This window comes from Heliangelus exortis, chromosome 1, assembly GCF_036169615.1.
Source record: "Heliangelus exortis chromosome 1, bHelExo1.hap1, whole genome shotgun sequence".
Taxonomy (NCBI): Eukaryota; Metazoa; Chordata; class Aves; order Apodiformes; family Trochilidae; genus Heliangelus; species Heliangelus exortis.
Genome location: NC_092422.1, coordinates 151,750,772 through 151,773,607, shown reverse-complemented (window position 1 = coordinate 151,773,607; position 22,836 = coordinate 151,750,772). Strand labels below are relative to the sequence as shown.

At 36.3% G+C, this 22,836-nt stretch overlaps 2 protein-coding genes across 7 annotated transcripts in view; one reads left to right on the top strand and one right to left on the bottom strand.

Annotated features, from left to right (window-relative positions):
• The window catches only part of PLCZ1 (phospholipase C zeta 1), a 41,056-nt gene extending 25,536 nt beyond the window's left edge, over window positions 1-15,520 (top strand). The window contains exons 8-12 of the mRNA XM_071733026.1: window positions 774-890; window positions 6,955-7,127; window positions 10,109-10,241; window positions 12,011-12,160; window positions 15,271-15,520. Coding sequence (XP_071589127.1) covers window positions 774-890; window positions 6,955-7,127; window positions 10,109-10,241; window positions 12,011-12,160; window positions 15,271-15,353 — 656 coding nt within the window. The 3' untranslated portion in view covers window positions 15,354-15,520. The remainder of the gene's footprint in view (window positions 1-773; window positions 891-6,954; window positions 7,128-10,108; window positions 10,242-12,010; window positions 12,161-15,270) is intronic.
• A 2,955-nt stretch (window positions 15,521-18,475) lies between these two features.
• The window catches only part of PIK3C2G (phosphatidylinositol-4-phosphate 3-kinase catalytic subunit type 2 gamma), a 201,526-nt gene continuing 197,165 nt past the window's right edge, over window positions 18,476-22,836 (bottom strand). For all 6 annotated transcript variants that reach the window (XM_071733024.1, XM_071733023.1, XM_071733019.1 and 3 more), the window contains one exon: window positions 18,476-19,259. In XM_071733024.1, coding sequence (XP_071589125.1) covers window positions 19,107-19,259 — 153 coding nt within the window. In that variant the 3' untranslated portion in view covers window positions 18,476-19,106. The remainder of the gene's footprint in view (window positions 19,260-22,836) is intronic.

The following is a 22,836-nucleotide window of genomic DNA, read 5'->3' as shown; positions in this document are numbered from 1 at the left end:
GGCTTTTGCCAGCCAGCCATAGTCAGAGTCCTCTCTGGTCCTTCTCCAATGTAGTGAGGAAAATAGTTCTATGGGGGAAAGAAAAAAAAAAAAAGTGATGAGGGATGGAAAGGATCAGAGTGCTGACCCTGGAAATTTAAAGCTTTATGTTTCATTGCTGAAGAAAACGGCGTAGATAAAAGCAATCTTGAGTTTTCCACAGCTGTAGGGTTTATGTCCATGTGGCAGGGATCACTGCTAGGTGGAAGTTAACATATAGTTAATAATTAATGTGTTCTAGAGATTATAAAGGAATAAAGTGTCTTTTAGAAATGTGCTCTTCACTGGTCTTGAAATTACTTAGTCATTTTATTTAAACTTCAAAAGAGCAATCAAACAAAGATGGTTTGGGGATGATTTTCTTCCCGTTGAACTAATAAAGAATGAGTGGGCTTTCCTGTTTTGTGTAATTTAATTTTCCATGAAAATAGAGTGAACTTAATCGTAAAAGTTTTTGTATCTACCATATTTCAATGAAGGGTTTAGAGCTTTTAAATAGGATTCTACCTGTAACTGAGAGTGACCTACATAAAACCACCCTAAAATAGAAATACATTGCAATGAAAATCATTGTGTAAAAAAAATTAAAATTGCAGGATGATGTTGTTGTTGTTGTTGCTGTTCTTGTTGCTGTTGTTGTTTTCTTGGTTTTGTTGTTACTATTAATAATTTTAAATAGCCTGTCTTTAGTAATAAAGTTTTTGTTGCCAAGATTTTGTCATTCTATTTTTCAGCCCAAGAGTTTGTTTCACATACTTTAAGATTCATTACAAGAATCTACCCAAAAGGAACAAGAACAAGCTCTTCAAATTATAATCCTCAAGAGTTCTGGAATGTGGGGTGTCAAATGGGTAAGCATATTTGCAGATATTGTTGCATTGCAGGATTTGCAGGAACTCTACAGATACAAGATATGGGCACAAATTTCTCTTTGCCTGTAGGACCTTGGAGTTTATGTGCAGCTTTGCTCCAGGCTTCCTTTTTCCCTTGTTTCCTTCCTCAGCCCCCCAGATATCTTCTGTTTCAAGTTACCTTCTCAGAAATATTTTTATCAGTGTGCTATTTCTAATCAATCATGCTAATGTTTATTTTTTGTTCTTCTTGTTGTTATTGTTTAACCCTCTTATGTATCCCCAGCAACTCCTTTGCAGTTACAGAACTTAGGAGGAGCATCATACCTCATCTTTCACTGAGAGACTGTTCCCATAGCTTTGGCCCTGACCAAAAGTAATGGAGGAGATCCCCAAGCCTAAATTTCTTATTATCTGTTGTACCAATCCTAAACTATTCCATACTGCCAGTGCCACATGCTGAGGTAAAGTGGCAAACAGTGACTAGAGAGATTTCATAAATTTGGCCACTCATTTATGGCTCTTTTGTGAAAGAACTGAGATGTACTCAGATCCCCATAATTCTCCCATTGCTAAAAATTCTATTTTTCATCCTGACTGTTTTCATCCTGACTCAATCTGTTGTATTGAGGTATATTACAATTACAGTATAAGTAAAAAAATTAAGAGTTAGTATAATTATTTCCATGTCTGTGTCACTCTAAGCATTTATTTATAGTACAGATTTGGACTTGGGCTAGACTTTCTGGAAGTATATTGCCATTACCATACCATTTGAAATTGATTTTATTATATTTTGTTCTTATGGTTGATCCTCACTTAGCTTGGTGTCATACTATTAGTGGATTATTTCACCTGGAGTGGTCCACTCTTAGTATATTATCTACATTGCTATTAAAAACTAGCAACTTTTTTTCATGCTTAGAGGAAATGCTGTCCAAGATTCTTAATTTTAAATTGAATTAATCTCTTGGGCTTATGAAATTGCAGTTTAATAGGTTTTTTGTGTAGCCTAGAAATCTGATCACTGATCTCAGCAAAGAATTTCAGTACATTAAATCTCTAGAAGGACTGAAGTCTTGCAAAAATGACTACACTGACTGTTGAGTCAGAGTATACTTTAGAGAAAAGTCATTCTGACGATTAGTATACAAAACATATGATTTTGTTTCTGTGCAGGGCCCTTGGGCCCCTTCCTGGAGAATTAAAAATATGCAGGAAGTGGTTAAATTTGCCCTCTTGGTCACATCATTTGCATCTTCATCTGAAGACACATTTTTCTCATGGGAAGACGTTGATTAGAGAAAAAATTCTCTACAGATATTATTCCCAAGCCATGTCAGATCTGTTATTGATTCTCTAATCATTTTTAGATAATTTTTTTTCAGAAATATAAGTGCACTTCACAGTGTAGCTCCCAAAGCTCCGCTCCGTGAATCTTCTGCTGATGTCATTCCACTGATTTAACACAGATATTCAAATTTTTGTGTCTTTCCTGTGTCCATATAGTCCACATAAGCAAAGCCAGAAATTATAATGAAGCTTAATAAAGTCTGAATAGCTAAAGTCCCATTTTGTTCTGTGAAGAGGGAAAATAATGCAGTTTGACTTTTTTTTTTTTTTTTGTGGATGCAACTGTTCAAAAAGTTTGAGTGGGATATCACCTATTTAGTGGTTTGGCAAGAGGGCTAAAGCTGCAAAAATATTAAAAGAAAATCATAAAGGCCAAGGCAAAGGGGATGCATAGGTCACTTAAAAGACTGACTTTAGACAATATGAATTGCTAAACATCCAGAGATGATGGTGGGGATCAGAACCTGAGGAGGTTGCTGTAATTTAGCAGTCTTAATTATGCTGGAAGCCTTTCGAGTTTCTCAGAAAGATGAAGATAAAAAAAGCTTTTAAAACCCACCAAGTTCCATCATTTTTCTAGGTTATGTAGTCTGACCAGGTGGTGATAGATCACATTATCTTCCTTACATTTGCTGTTACTGAATAGGTTTAGAGAGTATTATATTGTGCATTGGATTTCTCTTATGCAAATTCCATCAGGCTGCATATTAGGTTAAAGAATATTTCCAATATACTAAAAGGGAAATATTATTTGTACTTGAGGATATTGTGATAGGTAATGTTTGCACAGAGCTTAGATATTAGTGTTATATTTATCATTCAGATGATGAAGGTATTACATATTTTAGTTTGATAGAATTTGTTTATTACTGAGAAGAGATCCTCCTGCTGTGTATGCTGCTTCTGTTAAAACAACTGCTTCCTGGCATATGTAACAGGTGACAATTTGTCAGCATGTTTTGTTTTATCCTTCCTTTATGTGTCTTCTATAGATTTCAACTTGATCTGATAACAGAATATCTTCCCTTTTCATCCACATTTTGTGTCATACTCAGATAACGTGTTCTTTAGTAAGGGCTTTTGGTGTATGGTATTTTAGGAGACTGCATAAAATTCAGACAAGTTGAGATGGATTTAAATGAATAAAATGCAATTAAGTAACAAATTTTAAGGAAAATTGGTAAAAAATGTGTGCTTATCCATTAAAAGTCTTCCCTCTTAAATGTAGAAAATATATTAAAACTCAGGGTTGTAATATAGCTAATAGAATCAGAAAGAAAGGAAAAGAAAGGAAAAGAAAAGAGAAGAAAAGGGAAGGGAAATGAAATGGAATGGAATGAAATGAAAAAAAGGAAAGGAAAAGGAAAAGGAAAAGAAAAGGAGCAATTTAAAAGTCTCAAAATAAATATTAATTGAGATGCAGCATCACAGACAAAAGACATGCAATTTTCTTCAACTGCCCCCAGATCATAGCCACTTAGAAGTCTAAGAACCCCAGTCTCACTTTGGTTTTCAAAAGCTTGGTTATCAGCCTAAAAATCAATTATATCTTCAATGGTAGTGTTTATGGAAGGTGTTGTATTTGAATACACAGATTGTGGCTAGTTCTGTAATTAGTTGTTGGACAGACTTCATTTCATTGTATATGATCCAGAGGTTTGGGATGAATAATATGCCCTCTGTATTTCTCTGGGCATTATGGGTTGTTTCATATTTTTGAAGCTAGGCTATTTCCTTACTGGCATTTGCTATATGAAGTTGTTCACGTTCAGGGCCATCGGGGACAGTCATGGCAGATTTGGTACTTTGCAAGAAGATTTGAGTATTAAATTCTGTGATCTGGAAGAGATTCAGACTTAGAGGTCCTGGAAGATTTGGAATCTTTTCAGATTCAAGAATCACACAGAGGAATTATTTTGCTCAGATTGTCCTCCAAGCCCATATTTTGTCCTCCTGTTTTGATTTTTATGCCAATATTAAAAGGCTTATGGTGTTCAATGGAAAAAACGAGGAGAAAGTTTAACACAGTTCTACACATCAGGTGCCTGTAGTTTACCATGCAATCTGTATGGTAAGATTATTTATTGCTCAGGTGGTTTCATGGTAAGCATATTTAGGCTTCTTTCCAAAAGAAAACAGCATCTAAAAGCAATCTTCATATATGCATTAAATTTGTATTTTTTCATAAAACAACACTACAAAGCCTATTAGTGACAATTCTGTTCTTTAATTCAGCAAAACTAAAATGAAACATTAGGTAGAGATTTGATCTTCCTTGCATAAATATATAGATGAGACTTCACTGCTGGAAAATGGAAAACATAGGTTTTAATTTATGAACTTTGCCATTTCTCAAAGAAATGTAAGGGTTATAACTACATCTAATTAAAAGAAAAACTGTGTATCAACAGTTCACCATAAAGTATTATCCTGCAAGGCTTCAAGAAGCTACAAACCTTGCAAGCAGTTGCATCTCAGAATATATAATACAAAGCAAAATAAAAAAATAACCTTAATCAGGTTACAGCTTGCAATAGTGGGCAATTTGTGGGTAAATTAAAGCTACTATTCAGTGTGCTTTTAACTTATTCTAAGGTTAAATAAAATTAGGTAAAAATATGGCGTTGATGCTTGAAGTTATCAACCCATAACAACATTGCTCTTCGTTGGTGTTGCAAAAGTAATGTTTGCAGTATGATAAAATGTAAACTATTCTCTTCTCCTTGTTTCTGCTGTTAAATCAGATTTTTCTGCTTAGTAGCCTATGAAGCTTGGACAATTTAGCAACAGTCTCATTATATGCAATCATGTAATTTGCTTCATCATGTGGAAGCTGCTGTTTGAAACTACGACAGTTAATTTGCCTAATTTCAGCTCCACTTTTTAAACCATATATAGGGAAAGTATGGGCTAAGAATTATCTATGGATTGAGAGATCTTGGGTTATCTGCAAATCATGTCAGAACTAAGGATTAAAGGGACCTCAGGGTTGCAGCTCTGTAGCATTCATTGCACTGTTTTAATCAATGTATTAAGCAACAATGCGGGTCGTACAGCATCATATTTAAGCCTGTTTCTTTATCATGTGCTGAATCATATAAATCAAATTGTGAGCCACTGCCAGAACTATGTGAAGACAATGTTTAACCACTTTTAGAAAGCTATGATTTGCCATGGGTAACATGAATATTTTTAAGTTTAATTTTTGTTGTCAAAGGTAAAATAAGCTTGACGTTCCTTTGCATAATGACACAGAATCTGTGCCTGCATCTACATTAGCAGTTAGTTCAAAGAAGGAATACATGCTGTGTTTTATTAGTGGTGGTTTGCTTGGGGTTTTTTTATCTAGGTCATTTTTAGGCAAGGTTCCTAATTGTTCCTCCCCAAGTTGATTCATGTTGATTCATCCATCCACAGATGGGATCCTTTCCAGATGTGACAAAGGATGCACTCTGGGAATAGTTGACATATTCCAGCTATTAATGGCTATTGACCAGGATAGAGATCTTCCAAAAATGTGTAATATGAACATTAGGTCTGTAGTACCAGCTGCTTCAGCATACAGATCTATTTCTCTTTGTGTAGTTTACTACAGATTTTTTTAAATGGATCACCAAATCAGTGGAGAAACAAACAGTTTTTGTGGTGAAACAGATCTAAACTCCATGCGTTTTCCACATGAAATAAGGATTTCTGAATTCTGCAAAATGTTCATTCAATACGTTTATATTATCTCACAGGAACATGTAATAAGGTCATCCTCTGGAATTATTATGAAGAGTTGTGCTGCTTAAAGTCTTCATTTTTTTTTCCTACCAAGTCATCAAGTAAATGACTTTTTGTCATCTTCTATTTAACACATCATGTTATCACTTTGCTGACTTGAATTGTGTGTTTTCTATTTTGAGTGTGAGAGGAAGCTCAAATGTACCAGAACAGAGGAAAATTTCATTAAAAAGGTCTATCTCAATGTTGGCTTTATCTCCTGAGTTGCAATATCCTGTTGATGAGACATATGCTATTGTTGCTGCTACAGAAAACCAAAAATATTTTGAGCTGCTAAGCTGTCAGGAATATGCTGGCAAAAACCACCAGTATTGGAAAATCAAGCTTGAAGAGAGTTTGCCCACATAAGTTTAAAAATACTTTAAAATTTGCTTTTATTTCTATGATCTTTCATGTGTTTCCATTGAATATTCTAATGCTGAGCTAAGGATTCTTGATTGTTTGGGTGATAATAATTTGTGACAAATTCTGGACTATAACTAAGGTTAGTTATAATCTTATGTTTTTGTCTTCTGCATCAGAACTTTGTAAGCAGGTTCAGAGTGGAGAGTGATACCACTGCAGGGAAACTAGGCTTTAAATGTAGTCCTTATGGAGAGAAAAGATCTCTCCTTTCATATTCTCCAAGGGCTAATTTAGAACGAAAAATGAAAACACACAACACACTGGAATTGTAAAAAAAAAAAATCTATAGGGTAACTCTTAAAGATGGTGCAGTTGTACAAAGTACGCTTATTTTGTGCATGGATCATTCACTATTAAATACTGCTAAATATAAAAGAAAAACATGGTCTTACATATGATTTGAAAGACACACCTATTTTAATCTTATTTGGTTTTGGTTTTACTGTTATTGTCAGAAAACTGTTCTATCAAAAGGTATCAACTCTAATTCACTAAAATCAATATTTATTTAATTTTATAGTGGCATTAAACTTCCAGACACCAGGAATACCAATGGAGTTGCAAAATGGAAAATTCTTAGACAATGGTGGATGTGGCTATATTCTGAAACCAGAATTCTTGAGAAACAAGAATTCATCATTCACCCCACACAATGTGGGAACATATGGCAAACAGCTGTCTCTGTCCATAAGGGTAAGCTTGTTAATTGTTGGTTTGTTCCAGAAAATCTAAACCCAAAAATTACATAGTTCATACTTATTTTTTATCTATTATTGTTTTTTTTTATTTTATCCCCATTCCCAGTAGTTTATAAGTTTAATAATTTTTTAACAACGTGTTCAAACTTGTATCTACCACTGTTTGGATGCTTTTCCATCTATAATTCACCTATGTTTGTTAAAAATATGCAGATATTCAGAATTTATAAGAATTTGTGAAAATGCATGATTTTTCATGGTGTTGTGTACAGAAGTGCAAATATAAATTGCATTGTATCTCAAATGTAGCTGATAAAAGGACTTATCAGTTACACTTGTGGGGAACAAATTCTGAAAATTCAAAAATCAAATGTAGACTTTTGGTGTTATTTTCTTTAAGTACTTTATGTAGTAGTATAAGGTTAATTGACAAATGGAAATGTCTAATGATACTATAGGGAGGTTTATGGTCTTGTAAGTTCCATTATCTTCCTAGTCATACACAAATGGCTATAATCCTAAAATAATATGAATAACTGTAAAAAGATGCATAAATCAATAACCATTTGAATTATTTCTAGTTCTCCCAAATTAAACTTTTATTTACTTCTTAAAAATATTAGAAATACTTGAAATTTTAAGAATAGGTTAAAAACCCCTTTCTTTTGTGGACAGGTAGGTGGTTTATAATTTTTCATTAGTTAGAAAACTATATTTTCTGAATTAAAAAATGTTATTTCTGATTACACACTACAATACCTGCATAAAAGCTCTTTTTTTTCTTTTTTCCTTTTTTTTTTTTTTGTATAATATTAATCTATGATTGCTATTTTGTTTCTTTTAGAGAAACAAATAGGGGAAATAAAAAATTAGCTAATAGCAATTATAAAACACTTACATAATGTCTGCACTTAATCAAGAACATTTTAATACCCTAACGGTGAGCACAGCAATTATGAAGAGACATTGCTAGATGATTTCAAGCACCTGTGCACATACATCAGTTATTTCACTCCTCATTTTTAGAAAGCTGGTGTTAATTAAGATAAGGAAAAAAATATCCAATTTTAATGCAAGAGACAAACAATTCCGTTGACAATGGGAAGAAAAGGTCTGAGTTTGGAAGAAGCTGGAAAAGTCAAAGGCAGAGACTCATCCTGAGGACACAGACTGAGGCAGAAAGCTGGGTAGGGCAGGGTACAATGAAGCAATGGCATTCCCAGCAGCTGAGGTGCAGAGAGCCCCATTCAGGAGCAAAAACCAGGGAATAGTGGTTGAAATCAAAAAGAGTCATGGGGAAGAGTGAAAAGAGTTTGTGCTAAAGAATAGTTACTGGAGAAATTAATTAACAGAGGACAAATATATAAACCACCTAGAGGACAGATCTTTCAGACAGGCTGTGAGTGAATGAAGGACTGAATGAAGGAATGGATGAAGAGAAGAACATAAGTTAACACAAACCTCACACTGGGCCTGTTTTACTGAATTCATATCCTTAAATTGATGTGCCACAATTCTCATGAACAAGCAGCATATAGGCTTGAATCAGAAATACAAATATTCAAGGTACTCATATGCAAGCTTCTGAGCCTGCCCTATTATTTACTACTGTCTCTGTCTGCTTCACCTGGTGTTTCAAAAAATGATTGGATTTAGGGATTCGGGACATAGTGTGCTGAAAAGAGCACACTTTTCCCGTATTGTGGCAGATTAGACTGGGTCTAGCAATGGGGGAAGCAGGACTTGGCCAAAATGGATGAATTTTTGTCATGGCATTTGGGACACATCACAGAACCTTTTCTCATTCAAAGGGGGCAGTCAAACGTCCTTGCATCTTAAACAGCTTTCTAGTGTAGGTGGCCATTTTCTAGGAAGAAAGCAGATAGCATCAGGGTTTACTAAGCCACTGCTCTCCCATGGACAGCACTTTTCTTGGAGCAAGTTGTCACAGAAAATACTGGAGATAAAGGTGGAATTTTTGGAGTTGAATTTTTTTTTTTTTTTTTTTTGGTTGTATCATCAGTTTTGATGCTTAGACCTGGCATTTGGATGATACAAGTCATGTCTTTCACCAAGGTTTGCATGCAAGTCCAGAAGAGATCCATGGACATGATTAGGGGGATGGAGTGCCTGTTTTATGAAAACAGGCTGAGAGAGTTGGGGAGAGAAAAGAAGAGAAAAAAGAAAAGAAGGCTCTGGGGTGACTTTATAATAGTCTTCCAGTACTTGTAAAGGGTTTACAAGAAAGCTGGGAGGGGCACTATTATAAGGGCATGCACTGATGGAACAAGGGGTAACTTTTATCCTGGAGGAGGGTACATTTAGGTTAGAAATTATGAAGAAATTCTTCATTATGATGCCAGATTATGGGGCAGCCTGAGGGATAACTTCCAGGTAGCTAACTAAATTAAGGAGGAAATCAAATGGGGGCCTACTAAATGCAGAGGTTTTATGTGTTACTGTGAAAAAGATTTCTCCAAGATTATTCTTTGCATGGTAAAGAAATATAATTTTTTATGGCTTGTTATTGAATAAAAATTTAAATATGAAAATTCTCATTTAAAACATACCAGATTTTTTTTTTTTTTTAACAATGAGGGTGCTGAAAGACTGTAACAAGTTATCCTGAGAGGTGGTAGATGCCCCATCTCTGGAAACACTCAAGGTCAGGTTGGATGGAGTTCTGAGCAACGTGATCTGATTGAAGATAGATGTCCCTGCTCACTGAAGTAGGAGTTATACTAGTTGGCCTTTAACCCAAACCATTTTATAATTCTATGATTCTAGGAAATTAAGCTAAATGAGAAGCAAAATATTAATTGTGTTTAATATGTATTTTTATAACAGCATATTTCTGGTGTACTCTTCTTATTGTAGTTTCTTATGGATTAATTTTTTGCTACAATGGACGATATATGGCTACTATGTAATTTTTTCTTTCAATTATTTCAATACATTCCAACTTTAATTTTTCAGCTCATCAGTGGTCATCAGTTACCACCTGGTAACCAGTCAAAGACCAGCAAAACTGACCCACTAGTGCAGATAGAAATTTATGGTGTGCCAGAAGACCAAACAAAAAAAAAATCCAGTGTTGTCAAAAGCAATGGTGAGCATCAATTTTATTCTCTTGACTGAACAAAGCACAATAATATTTTATACGGAACTACCATTTTTTCATCCCAAGGAGTTGTTATGTACTTACTGTGACTGCAACCCTTTGTCTCTAGACTAGAATCTTCTGGTACAAAATCTGCAGTGTAAATTCATGCTGTATGCCATTGTTGTAGAACAGTAGGTTAAGGAAGTACAAACTCTTCTTGTTGGTGGCACTCTCCTGAAGGATGCTGGAATGCATTGTCTTTACTCACTTTGGTGGGCTCACCCTGGACTTTAGCTCAGCCTCACACAGCTGCTTGTTCACTCTTCCCCCAGAGGGATAGGGGTGAGGGTCAGAAGGGCAAAAGTGAAAAAACTCTTGGGTTGAAATAAAGGCACTTTAAAACAAAAGATGTATGCACAATCAGAGCAAAATAAAAAATTTCCTCACAGGGGTGAACTGCCCAACACAGGCTCAGATATTTCCAGGAAATCAGGGCTCCCTTGTGTGTTATGCTTACTTGGGAAAACCAACACTGTAAGTCTGAATATCTCCCCTTCCTCGTTCTCTGCTCCAGCTTTTTTACCCTGTGCATGATGCTATATGTCTTGGGGTATCTCTTTGGTCAGGTGGGGTCAGCTGTCCAGCTCTGTCTTCTCCCAACATTTTGCACATGTCCGGGCTACTTGCTGGGATGGGGAAGGGGATGCAGCATGAGAGAGTCCTTGACACTGTAATCAGTGCTCAGCAACAGCTAAAACATTAGTGTGTTATCAACACTATTTTGTTGACTAATCCAAACCATAGCAACCTTATAGGTTGATATGAAGAAAATAAACCTTATCCCAGGCAAAACCAATACACTAACTGGAAAGTTAGACATTTTTTCTGAAGAAATTTTTGTGAGTTCATCACTTAGCTCATGAAGTTTTCAGAAGGATTAGTCCCTTCATTGCCTCCTGGCAGATGACGTGTGTGTGCTTTATAGTTGCCTTTGAGTATTCCCAATCCCCACACCTGTATCATAAAGACCTCCTTTATCTCCTTTATGTACCAGATTTAAAGTTGTGATCCCCTTTCTTCTGTGCCTCTCTTCTATTTTTTCCTTTTTTTTTTTTCTTTCCTTTTTTTTCTTTCTTTTTTTTTTTTTCTTCTTTTGTACATGGCTGCTGCTTTAAATAAGCCCCCAGATTTCTTTGCTCTCTGTATGAACCTAGCTCACAACTAGGCACTGCTATCCTCTTCTACATCTTTTGTATTTCTTGTCAAGTGATCATTTTACTGCCTTAATTTATTTAGTTCCTGCCTCATTTCCAGCACTTTCAATGGTGAAACTTTGGCAAAAATATGAAACTAATACGGCTATAAGAAAATTTAAGTTGAGCAAGGATTATTAACCTAGTTATAGCTTTCCCATTTTGCTGTGTTCTAAGAGATGACACCAACTTCCTTAGGCTTTTGATTTACAGTGTTACATGGCTTATACATTACAAATCCTTCAAAAGGGCTGCCTTGCATTCTGGAGGCAGTCCCCAGCTCTCTCTGTTTGCTTCACTCTGAGAGCTTCCGTTTTACAGTTTTAGCTCCATATTCTATACATAGTGATCTATAAACAACTGCAGTCAGTGGGAGTCTCATCATTTATTTAAATGGACACAAAAATCGAGGGAAGAAGAATGAATATTTACCACTTCAGAGTAGTGACAGCAGATACAATAATTTAGATAGTAAGTTAAATAAATTAAATCGTTCATTGATATATTTTCTCTTTTCATTAGCTTTGAGCCCCAGATGGGATGAAGTTTTCACTTTTTCTTTACAAGTTCCAGAACTGGCATTGATACGCTTCTGTGTGAAGGATGACAAATGTCTGGTTGCAAATGAATTCATTGGCCAATATACTTTACCAGTGCTGAGCATGAGTAAAGGTATGACTTTCATGTGGGCCACCTACAACAGCTCAAAAGAAAATCTACATGACCCCAGGGTTTCATGGTGACTGTAGTATTGATAGCACATAGCATTATGTTTATTTCCTAAAGGAGAATTTTATAATCATAGGTAAAAATTGCACACGTAGTTTTAAGTCACTTCAGTCTCCGAATGCAAATCTATGGTGTAGAAATCAAAATAATATTATGGACAGTAATTATTCCTATTGCAGTATTCATTTCTAGAAAAAAAAATGCTTGGATTGTATTTTAATTCATTATAATAGGAAACAGAGATTAGTCAGCACTACTAGAGAGGCAACAGTTTTGTGCACTCTCTACTCAGGCTCAAAATCCAATACAAGCCACGTTAAAAAAAAAGAAGCCTCCCCCTAGTCCCCCCAAACCCTTCAGGTAACCTATCTGAAACTTTTTATAATATAAATTAAGCTTAATATTTATAGTATTTTTATTGACAGTGTTCTTTTTATTGTAGTGGTATAGCATCTAGAATTTTATGTGAATAATAGGCTGCACATAAAGAGCTGACACAGAGGTCAGTAGGCCATGGAGAAAGGCTTATGTAAATTGGCTCTTCACTATATTGAATTTCCAAAGCTATTTCTGACAAAATAACCAACCAACTTTTATTAGTGAATGAAGATGTGAAGGGAAAGTGTTAGAGCTGGCAGTGGGCACTGTGCCTTTTTTTCTTAAGCTTAAAGTGACTTTTAATGGCTCTTTCTTTCCAGGTTCTGAAGTCATAAAGTTGTTTGTGATTTTTAGGTGAGGTTGAGGAGTCACAAAAAATTGAGGATATTACACTTGTATTTCTCTGACATAAATTTTTACACTGGTCACCTTTTACTTTCCTTTTATATTATTTATATTTACTTATATCTAAGGATGCTGGAAAAAAATAAACCAAACATCACAAATTTAAATAGCAGACACCAAAGCTTACATAAGCTTATAAAACTATTGATTTGGGCTTTTTTTCCACTTTGTATATAATATTTCATTGTGTCTCTGATATGTCTATATGATCAATTTTGGTTACAGATGGGGGATTCATATTTTGGAAAGGTAAAAGCTTTTGGGTAAAAGATTTTGGGTCAAGTAATTCAAAATTCTAGGAAATGAATGTAGGTACAAAAACTATAAACAGTGCCAAACCGGTTGCCCCAAACCCTCCTGTGTGTGGGAAAAATAAAGTGTAAGTTGCCATAAGGATGGCCAGAAGCATAAATAAACTGATGGAATGTAAGATAATTTCAAAATTTATTGCAGTGCTTAACACTGAGACCTTTGGATTCCAGGTCTGGAGCCATGGTTTTGCTTTAGGTACCTAAGCAACCTAAATAGTTAAAAAAGGGAAATAATGTCTTATAGAGGGAGCCACAATTCCTTGGGAAAGAACTGTCTAAACCATGCTGAGGAGTGGGCCAGGATTTAAAATTCACTCTTCACAGCTCTGATTGCTTTAATCTGCACAACAAAACTGTCCCTTCTTCCCTAGGATTCATATCCCTGAGGTGTCCCCTGAGGGCAAGCTGCTTCCAAAAGCTGAGCAGTCCTCAGTCTTTTTTTTTTCTTTGGCAGGCAGGCAGTGGGACAAAGTTATGCCATTGCCACCCTTCCCTTGAAAGGATTCAAATAAATAAATAAATAAATATAATCTCATCACTGCCTTCCTTTCCCCAGCAGCAGCCTCTCAGCTCAGCTTTAGATTACACTGGGGAAGAATGCTTGCTTCCCACCTGTTGCAGGGTTTGATTTTTCATGAAATAATTAAGCAGGTACACTCAGAGGGGCTGAAGGGGAGAGTAAGACTCTACCTGGGTGGTTAGAGGCAAGATGAGCTGGGTCCTGCATTACAGTCCCTGTCCCACTGAGTCTGCCATGAGGAATACTAATCCAGAAGAGGAATTCAATCACTGCTGCTATTATCACTCAGTCAATTAATAGATAGCTATTGGGAAAACTTCAATTAAAAAAAAAATGTTTTAGTTCTTTCAGGATACTTTATAGAATATTCTGTTGATGGAGGCTAGGACACAGTCTTTAGAAATTAGTCCTTCAAGTGTATCTTTGGATAGGCAATAAACCAAGTCTGCCATATATTGTGTGCATGGTCTAAAAATTGATCTCAAATGCATATTGCCTGGACACAGCTTTAATAGACACTGCCCAGGTGAAATTTCATTTCATGTAAAAAATTAAGAAAATGTAATCCCAAATAAATTAGGGTCCCAAAGACTCCACACATATCCAGATATACCTGAAGAAAGATTTTGAAAATTGCAGTTCTGAATGTAGATACTTATTCATAGGAGATAGATACTTACTTAAAAAACTACAGTTGTAGATACCACATAAAACACACAATATTTTTCAATTAAAAGTGACTTTTTTTTATTATTATGAAACAACATATTTACAGTCATATAAAGCATCATAGGTTAGGGGTTTTGGAGAGGGGATTGTTTTGTTTTCCAAGCAGGTGAGTAAAATAAGTTTGAAGTTGAGAACCATAGCTTCCCCAAATGCTTCAGCAACCAGATGAACATGTAGGCTCTGAGACTGCCTTATCTCTAATACTGAGAATCACTCATATATATAGCAAGATACTTAGCAGACTTATGATGTTATGGTGGAAGATCTTACACTACACTATTGGCTGCCTCAGCTGGACATTATTGCATTACTGCTGCAAGACCTTTCTTGTCTAAGGAACCAGCACAGCTGCTTCTCATGTTATCAAACTTGCTATCAGAACAAAGTATGCAGTACATAACATCTTTGGATGTTAAAATTTAACCTTTCACCATACTTAGATATTACTGAGCTAAAACAGTTTGAAGAAACAGCACATCCTGAAATATGCTGGAGTTCTAATCAAAAAATGCCATAATTGAAATTCTGTCTGTGTAGAGGAGAAAACAAAAATAAACTGAAATTACACAGAACCCGAATCCCATTTCTATTAAAGAGTTAGCTGGAGAATCATAAATTAAGCCTTATTTGCATGGTAGATAATAAAAAACCACCATTGTAGTCTTTGCCTTTATGTCTAATACACTAATAAACTGTCATTATATTTACAGGTTATCGAAATGTTCCCCTCTTGGACAAAGATGGTGGCATTCTCGAGTGTGCATCACTGTTTGTTCATATCTGGTACTATTAATGATGCTCCACAGTAGCAGCTGCTCTGGAAGATTCCACTCTGCTCAATAAAGCAACAGCACTAGGCTTGCAACAACTCAGCAGTCTGATTTCCAGAGTAGCACATTCCTAAAGAATGTTTAAGTTAATGGGACTTCTTGTGTGAGTAAATGGTATCCTGAACACGTACTGGCTACTGACATTTGTCCTACCATTATTGAGAACTAATTCGTAAAGACAGGATTTTTAAAACATTTTAAACATTTTAAAACATTCTGTTAATAATTTCATTTGCAGATAATTTCAAAATTATGATTAATTACTGAGTGAGAATAATAGTCTACCATTTATGAGTTGAGATTGCAAAATTATGAACATTACATCGACATTTTTATTTGTGCTGAACAAAAATTTCTTACCATTATATCTTTTAAAGGGAAAAGGAAAAATTACAGCTACAATGGCCCTTTAAATTTATCATAACAGCAGCAGCTGGGCAATACCTCTTTAATGTTTGCTATAATTGTGCTAGCTGGAAAATATTTTTCAGAAAAAATACAGCTCTTAAATGATAAAAGTTCAGATGCTGATATTAATACCTTTTCTTAGCTTAGTCTTGAACCTCCTGCTGCTAGACAAGACAAGTAATTTACAAACTGATTTTTAAAGGGCTATGTTCCACATAGCAACAGGCAGCTCAGGACACATCTTACTGTGAACTTAGGAAAAAGAAATCACTGTGCTTTGAGGTGACTGGAAGAATTTTAGAAAAAAAAAAGGGTTGATTGGGTGATTTAAGATTTCTGAAGATAACCTCTTGCCTGACATAGCTATCAGTGTAGATCTTGAACTTAAAACATTATTTTCCTGAAATGAAGTACTGTTGAGCTTCCAGAGGACTATATTCAGTTAATTGCAGATTATTCAAACATGCCTTTTTTTTTTTTTTTTTCTTTTTTAAAAAAAGGGATTATATATTGATATCCTGGTATGAGCCTGGATAGAACCATTTTTATTTCCAGTGATTTTACTTTTCAGTTAAGTCTCTTCTAAGTATCTTCACTTGCTGAAATTAACAGGATGTTTTTCAGTCAGTGTCTGCTTCTAGGACTGATAATGTTCAATGTTCATAATTATTGCTAAATAATGGTGTGCAGAACCAAGGCCACTGCTTATGCATCTTCTGTTCTAGAAACAAAAGGGAGTAAAGGGGTCACACCTAGAACCCTCTTTTGGGGAGGAGTGGAGCAGACAGTTGATTAAATGAAGTATTCCATCCAATACATGTCATAATTGATATAGATTTGAGGGATCAGAAGGCTCAAGCTCTTCTTCATCCATGGCCATCATCCTGGGAGGACTTTTTTGTTTGTCTGCTTATGATCCCAACCCATGTGTTTCTGAATCTAATGTGTTCCTGCAGCCAGCTCCCATCTGGTGCTGACCCCAGGAGCCCAGTCTGGGACTTTTTCAGGGCCTGCCCTGCAGCCTTGGTGGTGATAGGAATGTTATTTGGGGCACAAGACATGATATTGCTTTTGTATGTATTTGTCCATATTTCATTCTTTTCCTTTTCATCACTACTGTTTCATTAAAGCTGTCAAGTTTAGTTTCCAACTCGTAAGTCTCCCTTATTCTCTCTTTTATTTTTCTTACAGGGAAAGGGAGAAGGGTTAATAGAGAGAATCTGCCATTCATTTAATTGTTGGCCCAGCATTGAAGCATGACATGGCACCTAACAGAATTGCTGATATTTGCAGACAATTCTGATAATATTATATTTTCTGTTCTTTTTATTTAATGCCGTTTTAATGCTATTTTATTTAATGTTGCTCTAAAATGGAAAATCAGGGCATGAGGTAAACAGTGATTAGAAAATGTCACAGGAAATGTAACACTATTAGAAAATGGCATTATAGCAGTAATAAGGAAACCAAGACAGTAGACCACGATGAATCTAACATCAATACTGAACTGTAAGGTCAGGTAATTTGATAACATTGTAAGCTGGCCTGAATATGTTTCTGTGGTTGAGTAACAAGTCACTTGATTCTTTACCCAGGAAAGCCTAAAATTTAAGCTGTTAGATTTACTGATCTTTGTAATGATCATATCTGTATGTTGGCCAATATCCCTTTCACGTGGTAAATACTTTATTCTTGCTTTCAGTTTTGAAGAATACTAATGAGATTAATATTCAAGCAGTTTCCCCCACCTCACCTTACTGAGGAAGAGTTTAATTTCCCCAGGCAATCTGGTGTATTTGTTCTCAGATAAAAACTGACCAACTGACATAGTCAATTGGTTGATGTTGAGAAAAACTCCAGCTTATTTTGTTTCCTAAATAACTCTCCTAGTCCCACTTCAGGAGCTTTACACAACATTACTTTCTGAAGACTGATTTGTAAGTATCCTCTGGGAGAAGAAGGCAATTATTTTCAGCTTCTGGCATTACTAATCCTCTGTTGCCCACTGTTCCACCAGGCAGCATGAACGCCAGACCTAATCAGTATAGGGTAACTTAAAATTTTAATTTTATGTTCAGTTAAATTTTATTTTAAAATATTTTTAAATTTTCAATTTTTAAATTTTTTTTTTTAATTTAAACAATTACTTAAAACAGATCACAGTGCAAATCAACATGTCCCCTGTGCCTTAAAACATGACCATGGTCCTGGAAAGGTATTTATATACATGGTCAGCTATGTGTGTGTGAGAGTCTGGCAATCGTGGACAGTTCATTATGGCTGCTCACATCCTAAATGTTTAAATATGTGCTTAAGTGCTTCCTCAATTTAGATAAAAATGCTTTGAAGAACAGAGCCTGTAATTAGCCTCAGTGAACTCAAAGGAACCACTCACATTCATTGTTTAATATGTATATATACGTTTTATAGCCCTGAGGTCAGTGCATGTATTGACTCGATTCCTGTATGCAGTATAAGAATCCACTGCAGTAAGACTGGTGAACAAAGATTGCTGATGGCATGATCTTAAACAAATACCACACTGAAAGCTCACATTTGAAATGTTTTATTTATTTGCAAATATTAGCTTCTTCCTCCTCCTTCTGACAAATGACCTGTTTCTTGGATGTCGGAAGAAAAGAAACAGAGACATTGACATTAATTGACAATGACACCATTGAGAAATTAATATCCTGGATTTAATGCTACATTACATAAAAATTTAAAAGCACACCAACATGTACAGCATAAAATGTGTAAAATGCAAAGCTTTTCACTTTGTGTTTTGTTTTGTTTGTTAGAAGTGTTGACTGTGTAAAATTTAACACAAAATCTTCAAGACATCTGAAATGTATTGGCACCCAGAGAACATGGTTCTCTGGAAAAAGCATCATATGCAGCAGGGTCATAGCAGATGATGGTAATTACACCATTATCAGCATTGTTTCAACACAGTCAGTGAAATTCATGGACAAAGCATTAGGCCTCACACATTGATGTGTACAGAATTCAGTATTTTTACACTATTATTTAATACAAACAAACAAAAAAACCTTCATTGCTCTAACAGGAATTTCCTTCATGCTGCTACAAGTTCTTAGCATGTGATTTCTTAAAGTCACACTGACAGGAATCCGTTGCAGGAAGATGGCAGCAATTTTAAGACAACAGCCCTATGATTAGAAATGTTAAGGTATGTGATAGGGAGATGACTGCATATTCTCAAGAGCAACCAAGACAAAGTGTATCATGGAAAATGGAACAAAGGAACATTAGTGGATAAATTATTGAATTATCCAAGACAACATTTAAATTACACTGTTTCCCAGTGGATACCACGTTTCTTCATTTAACTGGACACTGCTCAGTTGAATGTTAACAGCTCCCACAAATGTTCCTCTGCTTTTTACAACAAGCTTCAGTATGTGGCCTTTGAGCTCAGTGACTCTGTCATACACGACCTGAAATAATACATAGTGAAACAGAAAAATAACATGAAATTGTGAACTTATTTCATGGGCAAAACACTTCAATAGAGCATTTGGGATGATGATTACAACTTCGTAATAATTGCTTTAAACTTCACAATTTTAAGCTTCTTACCATGAGTCAAATGTGTTGTTTATATAAAAGATATTCTGCCATTTTAGGCTTACTAAATCTGATTACCAAGCATTTGTAAATAAATTTGAAACTGGCATTGTGCATAGCTTGAGAGAAAAATAGGGATACATAATTTTCCTCATGAAAATTGAAAGTTTTGAACTACAATGTGAAGAAATATCAAATCCTCCATTAATTTCACTAGGGAATGACAATACTCTTGAAATTCTGGAGAAGAAATTCACATGGAGGGTAATCATAGACAGGGGCATGAAAACATAAGATAGGTAATTCCATAAAAGTGTAGATTATTGTAATTTTTATATATCTTTCCACAGCAGTTTTCTTGATATATGGTATTGGTCTTCTGCAAAAATAAGAAAATAAACAGGAAAACTATTTTGATGTAATTTTGTTTTAACCTCTGTGTATTGAATTTGCTAGATATTCCTTAGCAGTGGCTTAAAACTTTTTGTTGCATTAATGTCTTATCACATATCTATTTTTTTATCAGAATTTTTTCTCAATACTGTAACCATGATTAAATCCTGTGCTCCATACCAGAATTAAAAAAGGGGTCAATGTAGAACCAAATTTTCTTCTAACCAAGACTTCCATAAAATTTCGTAACTGTTCTAGATCCCACAAACTCACATTATAAAAGGGATAATAATTTTACTTTGAAAACTGTAGAAATTTTATTATTTCGATAGAAGTAACATTATGTATGATTCTGAATGCTAACTGTATTCAAATGCACGCACTATAAACATGCCTGAATTTTTAAATGAAATAATCTAATATTAAAACTGACAGAAAGCTCTTCCCACTCAGTAGAAGTTGTAGATCTGTAGCATCTCTGAGATCGGACCCAATTTAGCAAATCGAACTCTGGATGCTTCTGTTACTCCAGAAGTGCTGTTATTACTTCTGAAATTAAAGGAGCCAGCTTGCTTAGCACCTCTTCAGAAAACTACTAAGGCCTATAGCTTTTAAAATAAACTTGAAATTACCTTAGCACTATGAAAACACACTGAGGTTAACTATAAAATGTTAATGGTGCCTTTTCTGAATTAAAGATCCCCAAACTGTCTGGAGTGAAAGGCTAACAAGAATGAGCTTGCATTCAGAAGAGATTCCTATGTTTCAGGTTCTGCACTAATCAGAAACTGCTGAGTGAACTGCATGTGGGTTGCTAAAATGTGAAAAAATGCTCTCAGCTAGTTTCAGGTCTGAATGGTAAGCTTTGTTCTGAGATGTACATTTACACTAAAATATGTGTGGCTGGAAACCTCTTCTGCTATTTTAGTTGCAAGGGAAAGTGTATTTAAATTTTAATCTCTCTGTGAAGCTTAAAAAGCAAGTGCAAAAACATACTGTCACTTCAGGAAAAGGGGAAAGTGAAGCTTTTTAAAAGGCATTTGCCACGTAACCTGCTTGGATTTAACCTGGAATCCAAATGCAGTCTATACACATGGCACTGTGGAGGAAAAGTCAGACCATTCCCCATTTAGCTTGGACCTCTCTGGGCTGGACTGCTGAGTCCTCTCTGTACCTCCAGTAAAAAGCAGCAGTAATGGCCATGGGAGACATCCTTCAGAGAACAGAGTCCACAAAGGCTCAGCCCCAGAAATATTTCTCAGGCTGAGTGGCAACAGAAAGGTGGTTTGGAACTTCATGGGTGGACCCAGTAGGGACAAAATATCTGGTTCTGCCAGACAGCTTCAGCTGACCTCAGCTGCTCCTCTGGGGCCACAGAGTGATTTGTCCTCACTGCAAGATGCTGAGATGTCACAGGGAGTGCTGAAGAGGATGGACATCAGGCCACTCTGACAGAAAGCACAAACATAACACTATGATTGCAAGTGTAGGGGGCTGATTGGTGCTGGGAAGATGAAAAGCCACTGTCACAGTGGGAAAGGAAAAGTGTCCCACTCACTCTTTTTAGCTGGCTTTTATCGGAAGGTCTTACCATGGTCCTATTCCATTTGTAAGCCATAGTTTGGAACGGCTCCCATGAAAGTGGTGCCTGGTGCTTTTCACTTTTGGTGTTTGCTGTGCATATTTCACCAAATTTTATGGGAATTAAAACTTCAGAATTACATAATTTAGAATAAATCTAGGATTTGATTACTAAAACGATATGAATATTGTAATAGAAAAATGTCGTTTCCTTGCCAATATATTAAAGGTATCTTCAGCTTTTGCTTTAAATCACCAAAAGTGCACATCAAAGCTGTAAGAGCTTAGAAACCTTCAGTATGGTGGAACACAACTTGCATGGAGTAATGAACAGGTTTCGTTCTTTACACAAAAAGAAGGTTTAAGCTTTGAGCGATGACAGAACTTACAGCACAGGGTGGGTGGTTTTCAAGTGATCCCAATAAACTATTTCAAAGTCAAATGGACCCTTCTCTTGTTCCAGAGCCCAAAGGAGTTTGTTCTTGATCTCTCTACCTTCAGCAGTGGAGTTTACAGCCTGTACATCAAAGGTCGCTCTCTGCTTCTCCTTCCTCTTCAGGAAGACAGATTCCTCAGTCTTTCCTTACTCCAACGTGGGGTCCCTCCCATGGGAGAAAGTCCTTCACAAACCTCTCCAATATCAGTCCCTCCCGCCAGGCACAATCCAACAGGAGCAAACTGCTCTAGCACAGGCATCCCACAGAGCCACGGAATGCTGTGGGAACAGTCCCCTCCATGGCTGCAGCTCCACAACATCCACTCCGTGATCCTCCCCAGGCTGCAGGTCCACAACTGCTCAAACAGGATTCCTCATGGGTGGCAGTTCCACAGCACCTGCTCCACTGTGGTCCTTCAAGGGCTGCTCCACCCCACTCCATGGGTGCAGGGGACAGACTGCTGTCTCACCACAGTACGTAGAGAAAAATCTCTTCAGGCACCTTCTCCCTCTTCTTCCTCACTGACCTTGGTCTCTCAGCTCCAGCATTGCTCTCCTCTGGTGCTGCTTTCTCTCTCCACATGCTGCTCACTCTCACCTCGCCCTCTCCTCTGCCCCGGCTCTTATTCACCACCACCTCTCTCCCCTTCTTGAATATGTTAATTACAGGCGTGCACATTTTTTTATTCACTGATGGCCTAAGGTGGCTCGGGCATTTTGGAGTGGGGAGAGCTAAGCAGAGCTGCTTACTTGAGCTGTACCTGTGGGCAGGGGACACCCCTTCCCTGCTACCAAACCAGCACCCCATCAACCCAGAGCAGAGAGTAAGGGTTGGAATTCATGTATTCCTGGCTACAAAAAGAGAAGCCTTGTTGACCTACAGGAGTCCAATGATGTCTTCATCACAAACATGGGACAGTTGCTTCTCCTTAGGCTGCCATGGCACAGTTCCTAGATTTTTTTTCTTATTTGTCCAAATTAGCTTTGATGCATGGTGTTGGAGGAATCATCTGCAGCTCCTGGTGCAGTTCCCCTTT